Source organism: Phalacrocorax carbo, chromosome 6, assembly GCF_963921805.1.
Source record: "Phalacrocorax carbo chromosome 6, bPhaCar2.1, whole genome shotgun sequence".
NCBI lineage: Eukaryota > Metazoa > Chordata > Aves > Suliformes > Phalacrocoracidae > Phalacrocorax > Phalacrocorax carbo.
The window spans coordinates 58,259,260-58,283,952 of record NC_087518.1 but is presented as its reverse complement, the minus strand read 5'-3'; the positions used below and the strand labels follow the sequence as shown (position 1 = coordinate 58,283,952).

At 38.8% G+C, this 24,693-nt stretch overlaps 1 protein-coding gene across 1 annotated transcript; it reads right to left on the bottom strand.

Moving 5' to 3' along the window:
- Positions 1 to 574: 574 nt before the first annotated feature.
- Positions 575 to 24,370, bottom strand: BRDT (bromodomain testis associated). The gene is made up of 19 exons (XM_064455752.1): positions 24,179 to 24,370; positions 21,787 to 21,924; positions 20,919 to 21,048; positions 18,616 to 18,788; positions 17,128 to 17,499; positions 15,952 to 16,080; positions 15,603 to 15,791; positions 14,160 to 14,347; positions 13,793 to 14,085; positions 13,602 to 13,712; positions 11,940 to 12,074; positions 10,914 to 10,975; positions 9,487 to 9,679; positions 8,464 to 8,576; positions 7,428 to 7,569; positions 4,378 to 4,451; positions 2,869 to 3,068; positions 1,375 to 1,534; positions 575 to 643 (listed from the first exon to the last, which is right to left on the bottom strand). The coding sequence occupies exons 1-19, from the start codon at positions 24,368 to 24,370 to the stop codon at positions 575 to 577; spliced, it is 3,063 nt and encodes a 1,020-aa protein (XP_064311822.1).
- Positions 24,371 to 24,693: the final 323 nt, after the last annotated feature.

The window sequence follows — 24,693 nt, the reverse complement described above, 5'->3', positions numbered from 1 at the left end:
TTTTTTTTTATGATTACAAATAATGTTACACCCCCTTTGGAAGTTATCACAGTTACAGGGGTCTTTTGTCACGGCCCAGATTCTGTGCAAGCGTGTTATAGTAAAGTGATTGTTTTAATAGCAACCACATAATTGACAACACCTTGGTTTAAAGTCGTTTCTGTAGGTGCATGCTTAGTATACTATAGCTTAATACAGTCAAACACAAGAATTTGGCTATGCTTAGTATAACAGATTGTCAAGTGTTTCTGAAAAAAATTTATTTAAAAAATGAGAAAAAAATAAAGAAGTTTATGTTTTCCCATACATATACATACACAACATATAAAACCATAATCAAAAGAACAGCTACATTCCACTGTGTAGCAGACTAGATTACATAAATTGTAAACAAGCAGCAAAAAGATCTTGTGATGCTTCAAGTGTCAATGAACAGGCTTTTAATAGTAAGCATTTTAGAGGAGCTTACATGCTCTTTAAAGTGGTCTTAACATTTAAGCTTGTAACTAGTACATTTTCAAAGTTGTACTGTTTGTAGTAGTGTTGAAGTTAAGTTCTACATTAACTACAGCTTTCACTCAAGATACTCTTCAAAAGATGCCATAATATCACTCTGCAGATTCATATCAATTGTACAAGCCATCTGTAAGAAAGCAAATTAGTGTATTTTCAGAGGAGTTGGACATTAGTTAATATTATGCAGATTAAATATTTAAAGATTTAAGAAAAAACTACAAAGCTTCATCCCAAAAAAGTGTACGCTTCCCTGTTATTACAAGTTTGAGTGTGCATGTCTTTGAAGTCTTCTGTGAAAAGAGCTGAACGGGATGAAAGCTTCAGTAGACCTTACCTGAATCTATCATGATCCCGCACTGCAGTTCTTGCATTCCATTTTACAATATTATAAATAAAAAAAAAATCTTTAAAAAATAGCAGCAGTTAAAACCCATTCATTACACACACCAATAAAACCAGTAAGCTAGCTTTTAAAAGGCTCAGTTTTGATATTTCAGACAAGAACAGTGTGACTAGCACTTTTGTGGAGATGGAATATGTTAAAGACTATAAACAACTTGCAAGACTTGAGGTTTGAAGTTATTCAAAGGGCAGGGACTCCCCTTCAAAATTTTATTTTACAGTGTGATTATTCTAAGCTTATGGGAGTAACAGGACCAAGCAGATAGTTTTTCATATTCTGCCACTTGAAGACCTGCTTTGAGTTTCCTGTTTCATTTTCTGAACTAACTCTTCAGGTAGCATAGTTCTGTTGTTTTCAAACATTCAGGCCCTTTAGAATAAGGACCTGAGCTAAGATTTTTTTTAATTCTCTGCTAAAGTTGAAACAAAATCAGCTGGCAAGAGTCAGCAACTTACCGCTTCTCTCCTCCTGCGTTCTTGTTCCATTTTTCTAGCCAAGTCACGGTCTTGAACAAGAGAATGTTGTTGAGCTTCGGGCAGTTGTTTGCTCTTATGCTCTTTTTGGGGCTCACAGTCTGTCGCCGCCATGGCGTCCAATCCTGGGCCTTCGTGGCCCCTTAAAAGAAAGCAAGAGAGATCAATATAGGATAAAATTTGTTTCTTCTTTTTCATCATAGCAAGCCTTTGCACCTGAAGGGAATTCTGCAGATAACCGAAATCAGCGCACAGCACTCAAACTGTGGTTCTGTTTTATATGTTGATTCATAGTAATCTCCCTTCACGAGTGGTAGGTGCACACAATTGTTGGGCTGCAGCAGAATAAGGTTTCTCGTGTTCCATTTCCAATTTATATGCACGCTACCCAAAGCTTACGTGCACTTTCTCTGACAGACATAGCAACTTAAATTTCTGTTCCTTTCTTGGCCTGTGATGTTTTGCTTCTACCTTCTTCCTCTTCAACTAGTTATTTGAGTTAGATTCCACTAACTTCAGGCAAGCAGCTGCAATGTCTTACTCCATAGAGCTACAGGAGCTACATACCCAGTTTCATCCTCCATGGAAACCTGTAGTAGCTGAAGGTGCCTGGACTGTTCACTGTACATTCCGAGCAAGGAGCGCACCATTAAGTCTCTCAGATGCTCTGTTTATTGAAATAATACACCCCAAACAAGTGATCTGTTCTAACAGCCAGCGATGGGCAGGAGAATTTAGGAACTGGCTCAGACTTATCTTTGACAGGGTCAGACAGACATGGAAAAAAATCAAAACTACTCAAGAGGGAAATATTACAGAAAGCAGAGTTTCAAAAAGGTGGCAAACAGCAATATAAGATACTACTGCAATGCAGTAACTAGCAGGCAGTCGCTTATCCCACTCAGCATAATAAAAGACCTCAGACTGGGATACATATGTGGGCCCTTGCTAAAACAGTGGCTGCAAACAGCTAGGGAAGAATACTACAGCAGCAGCTTGTTGAACTTGTTTCTCTACAACAATGCAAAGAATTCTGCCATCTGAAGTGGTGCACATGGGCACTCCTTCAGCTATGTTAACACCAAGTTCCTGAAGACTAGATTATCCTGCTTCCCCTTTGGGTAGCAATAAGATGGGGATTTTCCTGGCTACAGATATAGGAAAGTAAGGCTCTGAGGATAGGTGTGAGTTCTGGTCTTGACCAGAGTGCTCCAGGGGATGAAAAACAAACCAAAAACAAACAAAAAAAGGAGTACCCGAGACGTTTCTCTGACAGCTGAAATGATGCTGATTTGCAAGGGAAAAAGCCACTTTGTGCGTTTTGGATGTGCAGTTGTGCTTAGAGTGATGCGGCTCCCCTGCTTCATCTGACACATGGCGATTACCTAATCCAAACCACTTGTTCCTGAATAACTAAGACACCAGTACCGTACAAGCAAAAAATAGAACAATATTTAAACATATGTGGTTATGAACCTTTCTTTTTCTTGAGGAAGGTCTTGCAGTTCCCTCTCGGCTTGCACCAGAGGACTTTTTAACTCATGCGCTTGCCCACTCTTCTTTAATGCTGCTTTCCTGAACTGTTTGAAGCTCTCAGCAGATGTTTTTATTGGAGCTGGAAGCATCATCGTTTTACATAAGCTTACCCAGGAATCTATATTCTTAAATCCTGCATCCTGAAGTTATTAGAAAAAGGAAAACATGAAAGAGGCAAAAATACAACTATGAATCATACATTATCTGCTTAGTTCTTACATTAGCACAATGTTGTTTTGACTGGCCCTATTGAGGAATATCTACAAGAAAATCTCCTTACTTTGGCAGAGTATCAGTGCAAATACAGCAATCTAAGCAGACTCCAATATATTCTCTCATGAGCTTTCAGTTTCTTCAGCAATATACTGAAAATCATTAGTATTTGTAGCTATTCTTACCCAATCCTTTATGTCCACCTCTCCGTTTTTTAATTCCAGAAAACATGAATTCACAAGACTGAGCTTATGCAAGGTCCATTGACAATATTTTAATACAGAGAACATCCATCTCATTTCTATACATGATCCTTACATAACAATAGCTTTGTATTAGGCTTGTGGGTTTTGTTTGTTTTAAATACCCATGTTTTCTCTCCCCCCGGGGCATTTTCTTCACAGCATAAAACAGCATAAAACCAGTATTCTTCAGAAGTTCTGCTTTTAGTAGAAAGTCATGTGTTCACCAAGGAAACACTTTTTTTTTTTAAATTGAATTCATTAAGTTAGTTAATGGCTTTCTGAAAGCTAAATGCCTAAAGAAAAATCCTAGAAATATTCTAATTCAACAGACTACATACGAACTGCTTTGGTCCAGAGGCTGACATGATCAATTATTTAGACTAGTAATTTCAATTTGGTGTTTTCAAATAGCTAAATAGCAGAGAAGAACTTAAGTAATAGGTTAAAAAATTCCTCTGATCCTCTGTTTAAGATAACCTAATATATGCTAGGAAATACGAGGTTTAAGCAAAATAAAAACCTTCAGATTATTTACTGATTGTAATAATGTCATCAAAAGTATATTGTCCTGTTGTCCAATAGCACCCAAGGCTATATTCCACACTACTCTTATTTTTGCTACTGGGTCAGCAAGAGTAAGCACACTAATAGCTTGAATATTAGAACTAGATCAAGGAACACTAATAGTTCAAATATTAAAACTAGATTAAATAAGCCATACTTTTAATGAAAATACAGATGTGTTATTTTTAACTTATATCATTTACCTTCTGAAATGATCAGATCCCATAGATTTGTTTGTTTGTTTGTTTTTCGAACTAGCAACGAGATAAATCTGTACAGGTTACAACAATGCCCAAGACCTATCAGACACTAAATAACTGAATCATAAAAGAACAGATTTTCAGAGAAGATCCCAGGACAGGGAATTATTGATCCTAGTAAGTATACTCAAGCTCTTCTCCTCAAATAGGATTTGAGCAACACTTACCGTTCTCGGAAGAATTTTGGATTTTGGCTCTAGCATGTTTTTACCATTAGGTTTATCATTAGGTGTACAATGACCTGATGGAAGAATAAAAAAAAAAGACTTTTTACTCCTATTGATTTTATGGGCTGTGCTTCCTCATATTTACGTGATAAAAATGTAGCTATTCTAGAAATTGACTTCAGAATTTACACCGCAATTTTTTTCTCTTATTATTTGGTTCAGAATGGCAGAAATGCTCCCAAACATTTCCTAAGCTTAAGTTGAACTTTGTTGTATTCTCTTTCTAAAGAGTTTCTGAGAGGAAAATCCAGGTGTACTCTGAAAAAGCCACTATTTTAGAACCAGATATAAACAACACATTTTACATCATTCAGCAATGATCTTCTACTGCAGTATGAGATGTTTCAGTGTTTATTTTAAATAAACGTTTAATAAGAAACCTAAGAAAACACAGTGGGGTTTCTTATACAAAGGATAAAGTTTTTGGATATTTGAATATAGAATGCTGAAAGTAGAGTATCAAACCCTCAGCCAGTTTGTCATACAAAGGGTTTTCAGGAAGACCTCACGCAGCTTCCAAAAGTCAAGACAACAGTGCCTGGCCTTTACCCTATGCTCCCGTGCATTGCCTCTGATATAGTATAACTGCAAGTGAGCAGGAGAGTTGTTACTATGCAGTCTCTCAAATACTATTGAAGAGGGTTCCAAATCCCAGTATCTCCATTCTTGCAGATTCCAGGTCCAGTTAAGCAAAGTCTATGTAGATCAAATTCTCTTATCAGAGACTTGCTCTCCTCCAGAGTAGGGAACCAGCATAGTAAGGTGTCCCTCTTAAGACAATAGGCATCCTTCTTTCATCATTTATCCTCATCCAGGCAGCTTGAATCTTCATAAGAAACTTGACAGTCTTAAGCACTGAATACTCCAAAATAAAACAAGAACTTTGCAAACACAAAAATGTCTAACCTCATTGTTAAGATCAATTTGATCAACCTGTTATGCCCACCAAGAAGGTCTACCTGAAGCAAACTTAAGATGAATTTAAATTTATGGTTATGTCTGTCTTAAAGCTCTAGATACAACACAGGAATATGAGGCTGAATCAAAAGTATTTGCAGCCATACGCTTCAAAACATGCATTTTAGAGCTACTTACAGCAATACCAGCCTTCACAGAACCTCTCATCGATGGACACTGCTTTTTAATCTGAAGGGAAGCTTGTGGTTAACAGTTTCGTAAGTTAAGCTTCTTAACAAGCCACCACTGAATTCAGCAACACACCAAGCCTGCACCCATACTGTCAGAAGCATCACAAGTCTAAAATCAAGAACTCTTATTTCCGAGATGCAGGTAACCTGGCAGAAATGCCTGAGACAGGATTTGCCGCAAAATTTAGCAAGTTGCTCTAAGCATCTAATCCTAAAATGAGTTTCCCTGGTTTGATCTAAATAGATACATATAGTACTGACCCCTTTCTACACTTTCTGTCAATAGATTACAGGCCCTACAACAGTTCCAAATTAGCAAGGGTTTTGTTTTTGTTTAAAACAAAACAAATCCTCAAAAAGACCCAACAAACCAACAGCCAAAGTCCTGTATTCTCCCCTGCCTTCCAGTTTTCTACAGGGGTTTCTAGCAGAAAGGCTAAGATAACACTGAGCACAACTGGGACATGTATCATTGCAGGAGCACAGCACAGTGTTAAAAGCTCTACTATGCAAGATAGTGCTGAAGTTCAAGTGTACTCAGAGGCCGAGCCTCATTACTAGGTAATTCCCATATTAAAGACAAGAGCTACTCTATAACTGTCCATACAACTGTCCCTTGAAAAAGGAGAGAAGGTAGAAGCAGTGCAAATGAAATGAAAAATAGGAATAGAAAGTTAAGAGGAATAAAGACTAAGTGCTGAAGAATTAAGTGTGGAAGGGATCAAGCTTTCCCAATAGTTTTGGCCACAGGCTTTTTTTTTTTTTTATGAATATAAACACAGTGAGCCTGATTTATTCCTGCTTGTTTTCCAGTCCTTTAACATATTAAGATAACACCAGGATCTTGATTGTTACAGTAATGCAGTTTACAGGACAAGAATTCAAGTTTTAGGCAGCCTTATAACTTTATAAGTGAAGATCATTGGCTGAATCCATGGAACCCCTGTACCAGCTCCAGCTGCTACATGTCTAAACAAAGGGGGTCAGTATGTGTATGGATAGGTGTGTTAAGACCATGAAAACACTGAATAGAACAACTTGGAGAATTAAATCTCCATTTTTAGAGTTGCTTTAATACAACTCAAGTACTCAGCATTATTCTTTGGCAACAATTAGAGTTCATTGGTGAGAAGGCTGTGCCTTTTAATTTCATCAAGATTTCAGAAGCTTGTTCCCTCCCCTGTTTAAGCCTATACACATAGTCTAGAGAAGAAAGAGAAAAGGAGGAACCAAAACAATCATGTCTGGTAACACTAGGCTCTCAACATGGATGTTCAGTGTCAAGCTCAGAATTCTTTAGTTGGAAATATGTACGAAAACTGATGCATCTCTATGAAATGCAGCTTTCAGGGAACCCACGTTCCTGTAATAATTGCAAGTTTGTTCCGTGGTGAAAGCCTGTTTGACATGGCTTTACTGTCAGATTCTTGTCACCAAGAGCCAGAGATGGTAACTCAAAACACATACAGAGCTCCATGAAGCTGCAGCAGAAGACTGCCTAAAGGCCAGTGAAGTTGACAGACTGGAGCATTGGTTCTCTCAGACTCCCTGGAAGACTGGGTTACTTATCCTTAGTACTAAATTCAGAAAGCTAAGTTCTTAAATCAAAAAGTCATTTGCTTTATATATTTTAACACAGAATGAGAACCAAGCATCCATTTAACTTTAAAAAAAGTCAAGGTGAATCAAAAAGAAAAAGAGTAAGGGAAAACTGCACCCCCCCATTATTCTGCAAACTGATTCATGTACAGGTGTTCAGCATTTTATTTTTTTTAAACCAGGTTCATATACATTAACTTTGCACCCTTTATATCAGTTAGTTTTTATTATGACAATACATACTTTGTTCTTGACTTATGGATATCAAATCAGCAGTTCTTTCGCTGGCCTTATGTTGAAGTTTATTTGATTTGTCTAGACGTACTGTTTTCTCAGCTTGTTGACTCCAATTAGCGCTGTCAACCTGGGAAGTTGGGTTGGATACCTGGAAGAGAAGCTAGACTTCAAACTATGTTCTGAAGTGCTAAACGTGGATTCTTATCATACAGCAACAGGATTAAAGATGCAGAAGCTCAGAGCAGGAAATTGTTGCAGCTCTAGCTTCTGTAAACACCAGGGAAGAATTAGGTTTCATTCATATTACAGTAGTCAAAGCAAGTTCTTACATTAACACTTCAGATTTAGAGCGTGAACTGCTTAGAGATACCAAGTGATAGAGGGGGTAGAATATGAGAAACTGATACAAGCTCTTTAACCCTTAGCATGGTATAGTAACAGAAGTTGTCTGTTACTGTTGTAAAGCCAGTTGCTCCACTTTAGCTTATGGATCAGGGTGAAGGGCAGCTGTATTAGTTCAGTGGTACCTTTTCTCTGTGCAAAACTGCGTAGTAATCCCCCTGAACTGGGGAAGCTGTTGCACAAACCCATGTCTCATAATATATACTGCTTGCTGCCTTTGGATAGTGGATGCAAGTGGGAAAGGGCAAGTTGCTTCTCTTCCGTTCTTGCAGGACACATTCTTGTGCTCATAGACTCAAGAAGTAGCTTCTATCCATTTCAGAAAATAAAAGCTATTAAAACCTGGCTAAAGCATGTATGTTTGAAACCATGTTGAAAAAGATGGTTAAACATCTTAAGATGGAAAGATCATGCTGCTGCAGTAACATCAATAACTTCCTATGTAACACAGAGGCACTTCTAACCAGGATACTCTCCAAGATGACAGAAATAAGGTTTACAACTAAAGTTATCCTGTTAAGTGGCCTTCATTGCATCAAATTCAAGCCTAGATTATTATATTAGATCTTACTTAAAGGAGTAAGAGCATGCTTTAAGGAAGTTTTTGAAATGAATGCATTGGGGAGAAGCATGTATTCACCTCTGGAAGAGCACGTGTGCACTGCGTTACAGAAGACTGATTTGTCCTTGGAGTACTCTGAGGAGTTTGGTGGTCTGGAGCATCATGCAGAGCAGATACAGCTGAGATTATACCTGAGGAAGAAGTAGTGTATGATTTCCCCTCGCATGCAAAGTGCAGTCCTACATCTCAAAATTAGGTCAATGTTTAGATCTGTGAATTAACTGGATATGAAGATATGTATCCTAGCTGCATGATTTGAGATGTTATTTTTAGTTAGTTTTTAATTGATTTCTCAGTTAATAAGCTACCAGCCCAAGCTGTCGTTTACCAAAGAGTCAGTTATTAGACCATCTGAAGTGAGGGAGGGAAAAGAATGGCTCCTTGGATCAAGTTTCTAAGCAACTTAATTTGATATGTCTAGGCAACAGCAATCAACTCAAGAGGGCCTATGCCACCAAGCCTTAGATTCAGCACTGGAACAGGCTACCCAGGGAGGCATCACAGCACCAGCCTGACAATAATCAAGAAGCACTTTGACAACACCCTCAGAGACATGGTGTGAATTTGGGGTTGTCCTGTCCAGGGACAGGAGTTTGGCTTGATGATCTGTGCGGGTCCCTTCCAACTCAGAGCATTCTATAATTCTATAATAAGGATTTCAGACACAAATTTGAGCGGTGGAGATGGGTTTAAGCATCCAATTCCTGTCTTAAGGTGTTCAGCACTTCCTGTCACCCTAGGTTCATTAAGGTATCACCTTCCATGTCATTGGAGGGAGGCACGAACACTTCCTCCTGTTTTAATACTATTTTGCTCCACAAAGCGCCCCAGTCATCTGAAGTCCTAGCCAATCATCAGTGCTGCCACACTTTTTACATCCTGCCCTTTATAGTCCATACCCTTGCAAGCTTTTTCTATCACTCACTTGATAACTTCTAAAACCCCAAGATAAGCTTATTGAGCAATACAAACATTAGTTTTGCCATCCCTTCTTTCCTCAGCAGTCAAATATAGCCATGCTTCTTGCCATAAAGATGTTACCTGATGGAGACTGTGAATTTTGTTCTGATGGTTTAAGTGATCTATTTTGTAAAGGCTGGAGCCTCTGCAGTACATTGGGAGGTGGCTGCTGCAGTTCAGATGATCCACGATTTTGCAAGCTACTAGTAAGAGGTGAGGGCTGTGCTCGCAGAACAGCATTGCAGGATGTCCTCTGTAAACACAGTGGTATACTCTAGAGAGAGATTGCAGTAGTTAATACAGCCAAATCTTAATTTTTATAGCTATTTGATCCCCTTTCCCTAACACTGCCCCATTTCTACTGTTCATAGGCTTCAGAAGTCCTTGTATTATTATACTAATCTGGTATTTTCTAAGAGTTTAGATGATGAAAACCCATGAGGTGAAGTGCACTGCCTTGGTCTGACAGATACAGAAAACCCACAAAAACCAGAATGCAATGTGTAATTTAATTATAAATTAATCTGGTAAGTAATTTAATGTGAAGTATGATGTTTGTTGTTACTCAGAAACTCATTAGGGGCTGTTATAACTGACCAAGCTGAAGCTTAATTCCTGTATCCTGTTCCCTCAAATCTGTTGCTGTCATTCTGTCACTGCAGAGGCTGCACCCTTTTTAAACAAAAAAAGGGTGTTACATAATTCCTCCCCTCAGTCTTTCCTTATGAAGATGTAGAAGGAGCAGCTGAATAATAAATTTGCAACCTAGTTTCCCGTATCCTGCTAAGCACGGTTAACTGAAAGCAAGCCTATTGTAAGAACAGTGAAGGCTTTGCTGTGCTCTTGCTTTGAAAGCCAAGGTCTCTATCTCTGGCAGCTTCAAGGGAAATGGTGAAAGGCAGCTAACCCTGACAAGAATTAACTCCCACTGTATATACAGAAACAGAGCAAGTCAACCTTAGAGGCATTGAAAGTTATTTCTAGATAAAACTCCTGTTGCTTATAATAATACCATAGAAATAAGTGATATAAAGTATCCTAAAATGACTAGTGTGTTGTACAATTTATAGTCAGTTGTAGAAGTGAGGTTATACAGAAAATTAAGTGGGGTTTGTTTGCACTGTTTTAGGTCAGTTCACTTAAAAATCAAGTTGGAGAGGATTTTCCTTTCTTGGGGATGGGTGGGGTAGAGGGATGGGTGTGCAAAGCATTCTCTCCCTCTCTTGTCTTCTCCCTTTTCCTTCATCCAACATGGAATTACCACAGTGATTGTAAGAGGTAAAAGCCTCAGGAGTTCTCCTAGTACATCAGTTTCTATAGAGATACATAAGCTACTTTTAACAACCAACAGATTTTTACATCTCCATGTAAACCAGTCCCACAGAACAGGTAGCTTTCAAGCCATATTCATTATTTCCTGATAAAGTTGTGTCATTTCCAGTACCATCGTGTGTAACAAAATAACTTTGTTTAGGGCAAAAATGTTATATCCACTCCAGTCAGTTTACCTTAGGCTTTTCCATAGAAGTTCGACAGTTCTGCCTGGCTCCAGTCCGTTTTGAGCAGGTTTCTGTAACTGTAAATACAGCGAGGTGGGCAGAAAGAGGGGGATGGAAGGGGAAGAAAAAACCCAAACCAAAACAACAAAATCATTCATTTGCATACATTTCATTATTCACACATACAAGATGTGAGTTGCAGTTGTACCTAAAGAGCCAAACCTCACACTAAAAGGAACATTCTTATCTTGAATACTTTAATTCAGCTTGATGTGTTTAGAGAACTTCTCCCAGATAGAAAAAGAGACCATAAGGATTCCTGCAGGATCAAGGTCTCAGCTGCTGTCAATGACTTCACTGTTTGCTTCCCCACACTGCAAAGGGTTGAGCATTCATCTCGCCTTACACTGTTACCTCACATGGATATACACATTGTAGACCTCCAGTCTGGCAGATCTGTTCTGTCCTAGAAAACTAAAGTGGTCTGTGTACAGAGAGAAACATCGTTCTGATATCCTGATGCTGCAGCACTGTAACATCCCTTTAACAACCCTGAGACAGCTTAAGCACCAGGATAAACATCGGCTCTGCAGTCAACGCTGTTGGCACTTTTGTCCCTCAGCTTAGAGACTAAGCCTTACCCATGAGGCAAGGCATCCTTCGTGCTGCAGACCAGAAGGTGAGAATAAAATAAATCACACTTTCAAAAAGGAATCAAAACCATATGAGTAAGTTGTAGCCTAATAGTCAAGTCTCCAGAGTCTCCAGGTTAGATACCCAGACCTCTTGCTAGCTGATTTTGGTCCCTACAGTTTTTCCACTGATAAATTGAGTGGATGTTGTAAGTGTAGGGTTTTTTTGTGTGTTTTGTTTGTTTGTTTTTTAACCTACAAACTGTGTTAAGACACTCATTTAATAGCACTGGAATTGAGCCTTCAACATGGAGCAAACCTACAAGGGTAACTTGAGTCCTTGGTAGAACATGTGATATAGTAGATATTTGGCCTATACAAACACAGAAGGAAGCTTTCTGACCCGATTCAGAGTCGCTGCTATCTGAGGAGCTAGAACCACTGCTAGTACTGCTGCCAGAGTCCGAGGAGCTGCTGCTGTTGCTGCTGCTGTCACTCAATCTGCTTGGTCCAATACTGGACTCAGCATCATTTTCAGCTGTAGGAGAAAGAACAAACTTAGAACAACCTGCAGTGGAGCAGCCTTGTATACAAGACTAGAGTCAACCTTGTAAGGTCTGTTGTCCCATGTAACAGTTCATCTTCTGACATTTCCCAGTCAGCTATCCATTTAGCAGTAAATTTGAGACCTTTATAGAGGAGGGAGATTTACCAGCAACAAGCTAGTTGAATGAATGAAATAGCCAAGGAAAAGCTGTAATCACACAAGTTACAATCCTAAAGTAGGTTAAAACTGTGCTGTCTTGAGACACAATTCAAGCAATTTCCCCCCCTAAGTTTTCCTGCTGTTAAGACCCTCTGTTTCTGTGCTTGTTGCTGCTGCCAGACTTGCATGCTGAGATCTCTATAACCAACTCTCCCTATTTCCCAAGCCATATGTACTCCAGAATTGTCATCTTTCGCCACCTCCCCACCATCTGACTATTTTGCATCTGCAGGATTGATTTAACTCGGTTTATAGTGATTTTGCAGTCAAGCTTTTTCAGGGTGTTGCTCTGATGGAAGCTTTGAAAATGAGAAACTACATGGATACCTGTTTCCCTGGTCACGAGTCTTTGTTAAGTGCCAGCTTAAGCTCTTTGTAAACAAGTCAGATGCTAGTTATAAATATTCCACTCCCTCCCTGCAACATATCCTTTGCAATTTATTTCAGCTGCTTCTTTAAGCTTTCTTTCTAGGATCTTCTCAAGCCATCACTTATACCAGACGGTAAGACTGCTGCCTGAGCTAATGCTGGATGCAAGCCTGTGTCTTGCAGGGCTCCTTCTATCATTTCAGCTAACTGGTTTTACATAGGAGCTTAACAGATATCCAATAGAGTGCAATAATAGCACTCACTAATTTAATGAGCAAATTGACCTGTAATAGTAGCATTAGCTGCATTGATGTGTTCTCAGTCCCTGACAAGAACCACCAGTATGTGTAGATATGCTGAAGTACATACTGAATTTCAGGCTTTGATTTTGAAATGCATTGTCTGGGAAACGGAATTGATTCTCCTAGGGCACTTCTTGAAGACCAGGACAACACAGCACACCTGTCACCAGTTTTGCTAGCATGACAGCATTACTGAGGCTGCAATCTAACAGTTGTGACTGGATTTTGTTATTCTTGAATTGAAGCCACAGAAAGTGAATTGCAAACAAATACATGGACAGTGGGACACTCCTCCCCCACCCACCACAATGTTTTCATATGTCAGCATAGGGTCAAGGTGTTCACTGTCTCTTAAGCTCTGAAACTGTTACCTTCCTTATTCTTGCACCTAATCCTTTACTACAGGTAAAGATAGTGTTTTAGACAGGACAAGTAACTGACCAAATTTGCTTCTGTGACTCCAGCTCGTTCAACATAGGAAGAATCTGAAGACTAGCAATGGGAAGGTTAAGACCTCAACTGTTCTGAGGAGAAAGCCCCCAGCTGCCTAACAGTGTGGAAGCCCAAGGGGAGAATCCCACTTTAAGCTATTTCTGTTTCAAATAAATAAAAGTAAGAGTCACATTACACTTGAGTTTCTCCTTTGGGTTTAGCTGACCGTTGACATCCAGTAGTCTCTTCTCTAGCTCTTGTTTCCTCTCGGAGTTAAGTTGCTCTTTTGACTTGGTTGTTTTTTTAGCTGTATGTGAAACAGAAGTTAACATTACAGCAAAACAGAAATTTTTTTTTTTTAAAAAAAGCATCATTTATGCTACATACCCTGCTGCTTTCTTGGTCTCTTCCTCAAACAGTTTGCCACATATTTCTCTAGTTCTCTGAGAGTTGAAGCCTTTAAAGTTTCAAAGTCTATTTCTATCTCATCTGGGTTAGAGTTCCTCAGTGAAGGTTCTCTTGTCTGTATTATATGGACTACTTTCCCTAGTTTATCTCCAGGGAGTTTATTTATGTCCAAACTCAACTGTCTTTTTTCATCATAATTCATAGGCTTGGCACCATCTTCATCTTCTGACTTATGTGCCAACAAGACCTGCTGCATGGTGTTCTTTGATTGACTGCAAGAAAAAAGTATACTGCAGTAACAGCAGTTTAAAATAATTTGACACCCACACAAGTCCCCCACACTTACATGTTTAAAGACAGCTTTTTCTTAGATTTCTTCTTGTGTTTTAGGTTTTTCTTCTTTTGTATCAGGCTTTTTATTTCAGCCTTTTCCTTGTTCTTACTTTTCTGCCTTTTAGCCTTCCTTTTTTTCTTTTTCAGTCTAGGTAAGTATGCTCTGGTCAAAGCCCGCAACTGCTGGTGAACAGCTTTAAGCTACCAAGGAAAAAAAAAGAAAAAGCTGATAATCTTAGGCAATGTAGGCTGAACAATTAACTGGCCCTAAATATCACAGGAGATTTGTGGTGGCTGAGTAGATATTAATAGGATGTTTGCTTTCCAAACCTGATTTATTTTCTAGCATCTTACTGTACTGTAGATTAGTCACAGACCATGTATATAGAAGATGTTAGAAATGCCTGCGTAAAATAAGTAGCCTTACAGCATATGTCTTCTAGCATCCTATGAAGAATAAAAGCAAAAAAAAATATCAGTGTAGGAGCATCCAGCAGCTTCTCTTAATTTCAAGAATTTGGGAAGAACATAAGTGTCTTATTAGGTTAGACTTCTACAACGTTACTGAATTAGGCTAGTGGGACTAGGCTTGTGTATCTTCAGCCTCTAAACCTCAGATATTTTGCAATATAAAAAGGCTAGTTGGGACATACTAACAGCTTCAGAGAAAGATCTAACACAAGTTTGTTAATTCATGGGAATTAGAAGGAAGATGGACAAATGACGAGAATTATAATTCAGACACACTAACCCACTTCACTATTGCAAAGCCTGGCTTGTAGACTTTTGGTTGTCCTCATGCCTGTATTCATTATTTGATGATGTACATGCCACTCCGACAAATACTGAGAACTAAACCTGTCCTCATTTGGCTGAGAACAAATGCTAGTTTTCCCCATAGTTTATAGATACAGCAGCAGGTTAAAGCAAAAGCAGGACCCATTCCTCTCTTCACCAGTGAAGCAAAGCCATGCTTCACATTAGCATGAGCATGAGATTCCTTCTGTTTTACTTCATACTGAGCTTTCTGAAGTAAAATTTAATGACTTGCTTTTGTGTGGTTCAAAAGAGACCGATCAAAAGAACAGAGCTCTTCAACCATATGAAGGAAATGCCATTCTTAGAAGAATGTCACTAAGCTACATGTGGAGTATCTGGATGCTATCATACCACAGCACCACAGTTTTATTTTAGACATTTGAGAGCTTTCTGCAAAGGTGGTAGGCAAGAGTACTAGAGCAATGAGTCACTAAAAATAGTTTTTATTTGCTGAGGCACTATTCACTTAACATTTGGAGGTGCTTCCAAAGAGGAATCGAGTTCTGCATGAAGAAAACCAAATTACTATAAAGTTTTTAAAATACTGATTCTTGGTACTAAGCCTTAGAATGGATAATTGCAAGTGGCACCGTCCAAGGGATTATAACAGCCATGCACACCGAGAACTAATGCTTACTTGCTCCTGAAGCTTTGCAAAGTGCACTGTTCTCTCCTGTTCAGAGTCTTCAGATGATTTTTCTTCTGAAGAGTCATCATTACTGCTGTCACTGGAATAAGCTTCCATCATTTCTTTTGTAGGCTGTGGCAGAGGAACACTTGCAGCAGGTTCATCAGGAATTTTGGCAAAGTGCATCTCAAAAACATCCTAAAGAGTTAGGTTTGGGAATATTATGAAGTAGCTGCTCATTTTCTAGAACTACACATCAACATAATGGTAACAGTAGGTGCTACATCAGAGCATGAAATGACCACAAAGGAATCTTATAGTCTACTCTTTTTCAAGTCTGACTTAAGCAATAACTCACCTGAAGTTTTCTTGCCATAGCAACTATTTCATGGTCTGGAGAATTATGTTTGTAGCAGCTCATGAACATTAATCTAACATCTGTAGCAAATTCTTGTATATCTCTATATTCAAAATTGTCCATTTTCTTCTAAAGAAAATGAAAATGAATACACATTTAGGGCTTCAAAGTAGAAAGCATTGGCATGAAATGGCAGAAAAATAGGAGGGACAAGAATTTTGACATCTAGTACCAGGTTCAGTTTGTATCAAGACAGTAAATATTGTAAGAACAATTATGGAAATACCTGCTTCTCACTGTCAACATTATCTCTCTACCAAAGTAAGGCGATTTCCTCTTTTAAACAGATTTGCTAACTGTAATTGCCGTAAGGATTTTCTAGTACTAGTTTCACCACTAGGTCAAGACAACAATGTTCAAGTTATTTTATTTGGTCATGTACTTAGCACCTGTTTTTTATATTAAGCGTGGTATTTATACAAAGCCTACTCCATAATTGTTTGAGTCAAAGTAACGAGCTAGAAATTGGGAAATAACCTTTATATTGTGCAAGCTGGTTTTCAAGATAATTTAATAGACTATTGAAATGCAACCCTCCCCACAAAGGTCAATCTCAACTTGGCTAAATACTTCAACCCCAGACAGACGTGCCCAATGTTCACAAAGTACTGGCCACATATCTCCATCTAGAAGGGTTCTTTTTCTACAGAAAATGCAAAAGGTGGCATGTAAATATTCAGTGTTGAGGTTCCAGGGAACTTCACCAGGGATAATGAGATTCAGAGAGAAGCAGAAGCTGGCGTTACAGAATTGCATTTTGTTTTATAGAGCAGTAGCAACAGCACTATGTAGTCAGACTGCAGAATATTTAACATGCAGCCTGCTTGGAAGTGCTTTGTGGAGATGGTAATTCCCTCACTGTTTATATTACCTTGTTCAATAGATAAGCATATTAGCCACTACGCGCATAGTCACAATAAGACTTCGTCTCATCAGCAATCTGGGGCTTCATTTGTTGAGAGAAGTACGTCTATATTGTTCCTGTGCCCACTATTTCTTTCAAAGGAGAAGCAGTTTGCTTTACACCTTTTCAACTAACACTGTTAAAATCCAGTCATTACACAAGTTACTCAAGCAAGCACACAAATAATCCAATTCCCTCTGAAACATACTTACTTTAATGGCTCCCAGGTCTGTAGGCCATTTGGCAATCCCTTGGTTCTCACCAAGGGAGAAAGATCTAACATCTACAGGTTTTAAGAAAGGCCACGCGTATGCTGCATGTTTCTTTGAAAACATTTCTTTAAGTATTTCATTACAGTGTTTTAGTTGTTCTGACAACTGAATCTTTTTAAGAATTTCAGGTGACTGCTGAGAATCTGGGAAGCATCTCTTCAGAAGCTTATTTGGTATCATACATTCATTTTCACCTCTGCATGCTTTAACAGCTTTTCCTTCATTAAATGTTGCAGAAGATTCACCACTTGCTGTGAAAATTGAAGTAGTAGGAGTTGTAGTGTCAGCCTTCCTTTTCACACCTTTTTTTGCCTAGGAAAAGAAAATTTTACAGTCTAAAATACAGGTGTCCAGAACAGTGAGAGAATGGTCAAGCTTTCAGACTATACAAAAAAAAAAAATCAAAGTGTTAGAACTTTTACAGCTATCGAAGGCCAAGCAGAATGTGGCATTTCCACAAGTTTAGACTGAAAGCCTAAAGGCATTACAAAAATCAGCATGCCAAGCTCAGTCTTAGATGCAAGGGAAAGAACAGGGTGTACTGCAGGTCAGGTTGTGGTCAGTTTGCAGCCATTTGAGAAGGCTCCACAAGAAGGTTATGAAGTTACCACAAGATGCCTGCCATGGGAAGGGAAAAATTACTGCAATTCATTCTAAGCCTAGCTGAGAGCTTTTATGTACAAGGTTTATCTCTATTTTTCTTCAGCCTGGGTGGTATTTGGTTTGGAAGTGATACAATGCATGCTTTGTCATCAGTGTTCAGACTCTTCAGGAAAGTGTAAATATACACTGCAGGAGAGCCTGACACATGTGCCTATTCCTCATTGGAAGAGCAAAACCAAAACTAAGTCAATACAAGAGTGTTTATCTGATGAAAATGTCAGATATTCACATACAGTTAAGACAGCAGTTCACAAGAATTTGCTTTTGTGAGCTACAAACACCTTCCAGGCTAGTTACACAATGTTTAAGCAAACATGCTACTTTTGGAGAATCAAGCCTTTGATTTACATTGAAAACATGGGAAGTTATTAAATAGAACTTAGAAAGAGCTTCATTTTAGTACTAAAGCCATTATTTACATCTCCAGGAAAGAACAGTATCTACATCGAGGTGAAGCCTGCAGAAGTATTACTTCAAGAATGGCCATCTTAAAGTTCACCTTGTTTCTTTGAGAACAACACTTTAAAACCACATTTATAAGAACAGATGGGCCAAGCAGTTATCCCAATTTCTGCTTAGTCTCTAGAATTAGTACTGGCCCAGTTATTTAGCAGAGACCTAGAAGATTTAATAGAGATCTCTTACTATCTCCTTTCAAAACTTCTGTTGTGATAAGATATTGCAATAAGCATGGCTCCTGCCATTGCTCCTGCCTGCAGCAGCAGTTTCAATAACTATTTCTGAGAGTTATTTGAGGAAACTTACTTTTGCTATAGGGACTGCAGCTGGCATTAAAGCAGTCAGCTGAGTGGCAGACAAAGGAGCTAGTGTAACTTGATGCAGCTCTTGAGTCATCACTGGAGGCTGCTTGCTGCTTTCGGCTGGTTTCTGCATTGTGCTTTGTTCATTTGAAGTCCCAGGGTTGGGCTGCTGTGGTTCTGGTTATTTTAAAACAGGAAGTTTTAAAGTTAGGTCTTAAATGGTGCAGTTAATGTTTTGTATGATCAAATTGAACAGTTGTCAGCAGAACCACGCTGCCACACTCCGACCATACAAATAAATGGTAACAAAAGCATCATTACATATTGCAACACTGGTATCCTACTCTGCTCCCCACCATTAGTACCTCAGCTAAATATTGTACCAATTTATGCATATTTGGCTTCAAGGAAGCTGTGGATCAAACTCAGAGGGAAGATTAAAGAGACATCACACTACAACCTGTACTTTGTAAAAACACTCTTACCAAGAAGAGAATCAAGTTGCTTTCTACATAGACATAACACCAAGCAGCAAATGGTGCATCAAGCTGCATCATGAAGGTTCAAGTTTCCTAAGCAGAGTTAAGGTTTGAAGACAGTTTAGACCAAAGTTTTTTCTGTATTTGATTTGGCTGGTTAGATCACTGATGGCTTTTCCAGCTCTGTGGTTCTGTTCAGTTCCCATAGATGTTCACACCTACTCATTTATATAACACAACACTAAGTGACACCATGGCATTCTCTGAAATCAAAGTCAGGTTTGTTTTTTTAAGGGGAAGTAAGCTGTGTGTGTAGATCTGTCTTTAAACCCAAAGACTGCAAAAGAGAGGACAGAATATTTCCTTGATCGTAGCAGCGTGCTCTGCTATCCAATTCAAAAAGAAGTGCTTAGAACATTTCAAAATTTGTACAAGCTGCATGTTTGTGCATGCAAAGGGAATGAGGGGACTTAAACAGCGTTAGTACCAGCAAGATGGTGTTATGAAAGCATCTCAACAAATTGTTGCAGTTATTTGAGAACTAGAAAACTGTTGCCAACACATTTCTTGGATCTTTTCGGGGTCACTTCTACCCATTCAACCAACATATTCTGCCAAGGCAATTAATTGCTTGAGATTTTATTCAAATAAGCTAGTAAGAGCAGTAAGCTAGCTGAGTGTCCTCCTCTTCCTCCTGACCCCCTAAAAACTCTTCTGAGATGACCAAGAAATCCACTGCTTTTCCACATCCAACTACCAGATTACTACTAAAGGTAGTGTTGCTCAGGTATACCTTGAGGAGAAAGCTACAGAGATCTATCAAACTGTAATACTATTTTGAAGAAACAGTGTTTCAGATACTACCAGCAAAGCACAAACAGCAGTAAGAGGAAGCAAATGAAGCCATCAGGAGACCCTGAAGAGCTGTGTAGTTGCAGAACTAAATCATCATAGCTAAATAGCATCTCTTAAGTGACTGAGTATGAACTGAGCTAGCTAAGATCACTGCTTCATGGCTGTCAGAAGGCAAGTAGTTAAGAGGTGTCAGGCTGAAGAAATGTTGCAGTTCTTTCAAGACAGCTAACATTTCCTCAATAACTGACAGCAGTACCTTCAGGCCAATTTGGAGGACTACCTTAGAGGTCTCCAGATTAACCCACTGAGGTGCACATGTGATTCCAGGCACTGCATAGTCTTACTTCTATCAGTATAAATATTTAATCTTTGGCAATGTTGACAGCTTAGTTGTAGAAATGAGCACTTTGTAGAAGTGAAACAGGTTATAAGAGCAATTAAAAAGGCATAGGAAATCAGTGAAGAGTAGTAAGTTGCAGCTAATCAGCTGGCCCCTTGCAATTAGGCTTCACAATGTCACTTCAAGCACTTACTATGTAATTTCCTCATAAGCTTGAGATGTCTTGACTGAATCATGCTTTTCGTGGGCAAGAGCATTGCATTGCACCAGAAGTTTGCCTGTGAAGCTATGCTGTTACACTACTGGTGAAGTCGCTGATTCTGATTTTTACCCCCTCTTAAACACACGTCACCAGTAGAAAATAGGAAATTTAGCTAGTAGCTATAAAAAGATTGTGTATTAATTAATTAGAATTATTTTTATTACTAGTATTAGGTAGATTAATTAGAATTAATATTATTACACTGAATCTGCTAAAGCCTTTAGTAATATTGTTACTTGTCTGGTATGTTCTGGGTAGAGTGGAGAACACCCTGACTGCTCCAGGGTTGAGTTGGGATAAGCTGCAGAGGATTTCCTGTTTCCAACTTTTACTTAATACATTAACAATTCAACACGTAATAGAGGCCTTACCTTCTGGCTTCTTTCCTTTTCTCTTTCCTTTGTTGAGAGTCACTAGTCTTTCTTCTGGTGGCATTTGGGCTATTTTCTGCATAAACACTTTTTCTAGCTCTTGGGCCATAAACACAATGTCATCACCAGGCTGCAAAACAGTCAGTAACATTAAGTAAAGGACAGGCTGCAGTAACAGAGGGCTACCTTGTGAAATAAACAGCCTACAGAATCCTATTCCAACAGATTGAAACAAGCCATCAGTACCAGAGAGGTCTACAAGTCCTCACCACCCCTGCAACTCCCTTTAAAACAAGTTGCTTCATGACTGAAATACTCTTTCTCCCACTGTCCCATTGCACAGTCCTACTTGCTTTATATCCACATACTTCCCACAGCAAAGGGAAAAAGGGAGCAGATCTGTAACTCCCTTATTCAGTCCTATGTTCTGAAGAAAGCTGTTGAAGCTTAAAGATACTACGACACAGCCAACAAACATCCAAGTGCAGGGAGATGCTCACCCTTCAGGTGAGGTTAGTCAAACTTGGAGGAGTGGAGCGTAGCTCAGGGTTGCTAGCCTTAAACTTGTATAGCAGTTACACAGTGCTTGGTGTTTATGAGCTCTGCAACCAAAGCACAGATTTTGCAGGCAGATTCCTTGTGCAGAAAACATTATACACTCAGTTGTTGTGACAGCAGGCTAGACTTCACTTATGTGCCTTCAGTCAGTCCCAGCAACAAAGCCCCCCACCTCCCAGACAAGATAGTTTCAAAAAATCATGAAGACATTGATGGATTTAGTGCAGGCTGTAATAACCCTTTGCTTGTTTTAGACTTGATTTATTGTCCAATAGAATTGGCTACTGCTAAGAGGTTGCATTTTGCATACCTTGTTATATATGTAGCAGTTCAAGAACATTGTTTTAAAGTCTTCAATGCATTCTGCAGCTTTTGTGTAGTAATTGTGTTCCAGACGCTTTTTAATGGTGTTCAAGTCCATAGGTTTCTTTATAATACTGTAATAATCCTGTGGTTTTGAAAGAGTTAGTCACACAATAGATACCTTTAATATTAGGACAGGAAGATTCTTACACATTTAGTTATCAAAGTTAAATTGCAAGAGAGGAGAATTGCATTATGTTGGAAGGAATATTTTATTTAAAGGAAAACTTTCCCCTATAATCATAGGTACTGCAGAAGTAAGTGTTCAGAAAGTCTTTACCTGATATTTTCTTCTTGCTCTTTTGTATAACTTCCACCATTCAAAGCCCCAAAGAATACTTATTTCAATAGGAACCAGAGCTATACTGTTAGTAGTACTTAGGAAAAGTATATGCACTTCTCATATCTCAAAGCCATTTACCTGAAGTGGCACTTCAGTTTATGGAACCAGGGGAAAAGAAGCCAAAGACACACTTTGACAAAGACAAAGACCTAGTCACTGACAAAAAGAAACCGCCAAGTTTTCACAGTTGCTGATCAAATACTTCATCCCCTGGGCTATATTGGCTCTCCTCTCAGGGTTAGTCTAGTGAAGATGTGGCAATAAGTCTGAAAGGCAGCTGGAATGTGAACTGTGGCTAAAAGCTTGTGATTAAGAACATGAGGCTAATTTCCTGCTGGTGCATTCAAGAAATTGGAACACAAATATCCCCGCTAAGTTCATTTATACATTGTAATTGTGTGAACTTACTACTACGTCAAGAGTGCAATCTGTTTTGGTAAAATAAAAACCTAAATACATCATAATGCAGACTGTTAGGTTTACCAAAACAAAACCAAGAAAACTTAAATCATGCAGCTAATAATTATTGTCCATTCTTCATCTTCTAACACCTGGAGGAGGGGCAAAGGCAGCAGATACCGTCATTGCCCTTGCCATGGAGGCAAGGACATACATCCTTGTTATTCTGCAGTAGTTGAACTAACACATACTTTTAGAAGTCAAGTGTCTGCCTTAGAAATCCAGAGAGGCAGAACTGGCCTGAGGCCAGCTGCAAATGTTGCTACAACTCTGATTGAATGACCCTTAATACTAACCTTAAGTGACAGTTCCTTCCAAGAAGGAAAAAGGGTAAGGAACAATGCAGAAAGATAGCCACTTTGACTGTGCTTTTGGACAAACTGACCAAATGAGTTTGTCATGAGGAACAGCTGCAGATAAAGGTTTTTGTCTGCTCTAAGCAGAAGCAATGATTTTGGAGAATTAGTCTTGGAAATTTGAGGACACTAAATACAATTGCTTAAGCTGGGAAGAAAAAAAAGTTGAAGGAAATGTACCATGGTTTTGGTTTTATTTAACACCTTCTTATCTACAAAAGCAGTATCTTCCAGGTCATTTGAAATACCCTTGTGTATATAGCCAGTGTTTTGATTTGGCTGAAGAAGCTGAGGTGATCCAAAACTGGAATCTAAAGATACCTGAATTAAGATGATTTGTCACAAGACATTATGTGCATTAATTTTGTTGCTATTAAACTGTAACATAAATAAAACTCCCAAGGTAACACAGGACAAGAATTTAAGCATCAGATATTCTATTTTCTGGAAGAATGTCCTACCACTGTGGTATGATGAGAACACTATCTTTTCCCTATTTTTGCAGGGACATTTAATTCGTCTAGAAAATTCAGAGCAAGATGCTAGGGTTGATTTGAAATTAAGTAGCAGTGTAAGTGTAGTTACTTCTGTGCATGAAACTGGGTCCAGATTTGCCTATTTTCCCTAAAGGTCAATCAGATCTGCTTTACCATCATAAATATTTGACATTGAAAAAGGCGGGCTGCCGCCTATTAAAAAAAAAAATCACAGAAGGTAGGGTTTGGAAGGGCCCTCTGGAGATCACCTCGTCCTACCCCCTGCTTGAGCAGGCACACCCAGAGCAGGGGGCAGAGGACCATGTTCAGGCAAGTGATATAAAACCAAAGGCAAAAGAAAATACTTGTTATATGGAGCAGTAAGAAATACAACTAAACCAGCAGGGAGGTGGAGAGATGACACAACAGGATACCAACATCCAAAAACTTTAAGAGGCCTGTCTAAGCGTTCTTATTTTCCCTTAGAAATCTGTCTCAGATCAAAAAGCAAATGAACAAAGATGCAGCATTTAGTATAAACCAAGAAGAAAACACATTATTCTTGCAGACTTCGATTAATGAAAGCAGTTCTTATGCAAAAGTCTTCCATGATCTGCTGCGTCAGAAAAAACCTCTTTTAAATTAATGTTAGTTCACAAGTCCTGTAATAATGTATTACTACTCCAATTCCAAAATTATTCTTACAGGAAGATTCAGTGCTGCTGCATCTACAGGCTGATGGAATGGCCAGGAAAAGTTGTGTCTCCACATGGCTTTCATGACCACCCTCTGTAAGTATTGAAGTTGATTTGTTTGACGACCACTACTTTTGTTATTTATATATTCTGGTGGAGGAGGGTTAATAATAATAGAACGGTGTTGGCTTGGAACAGACATCTTTAGCAGGTTCATGTATCTGTTTGTTCAGAGATCTTCATTACACATCTAACCTGGAGGGGAAAAAGAGAAAAATAAATAGTATTCATTGAAGTTACCTAGATTTAGTGCTGTTTACATGTTCACTTCTATTTGTGGCATGTCAGTACTCTAAGTCACAGGCAGACCCTCATGATTTAACCAAGACACATTTGTTTTACAGTGCGTAACTGATGGGCTGGACACTAGATGCCCGTTCTTTAGGTTAAACAGCTATATTTGTAAAGGCTTAAAGAGGAGGCATGGTGAAATCAGTAAGACTTCCTTGGAAATAAGCTTCCTTA

Excerpts from the sequence above, each read along its gene's own strand:
- BRDT (XM_064455752.1), bottom strand. The coding sequence starts at position 24,370 with ATGTCTGTTCCAAGCCAACACCGTTCTATTATTATTAACCCTCCTCCA. Across the intron at positions 12,075-13,601 it reads CCCAAAGGAGAAACTCAAGT|CTGAAAATGATGCTGAGTCC; the intron begins GTAATGTGACTC and ends TTTCTCCTACAG. Across the intron at positions 9,680-10,913 it reads CTTCTATGGAAAAGCCTAAG|AGTATACCACTGTGTTTACA; the intron begins GTAAACTGACTG and ends ATCTCTCTCTAG.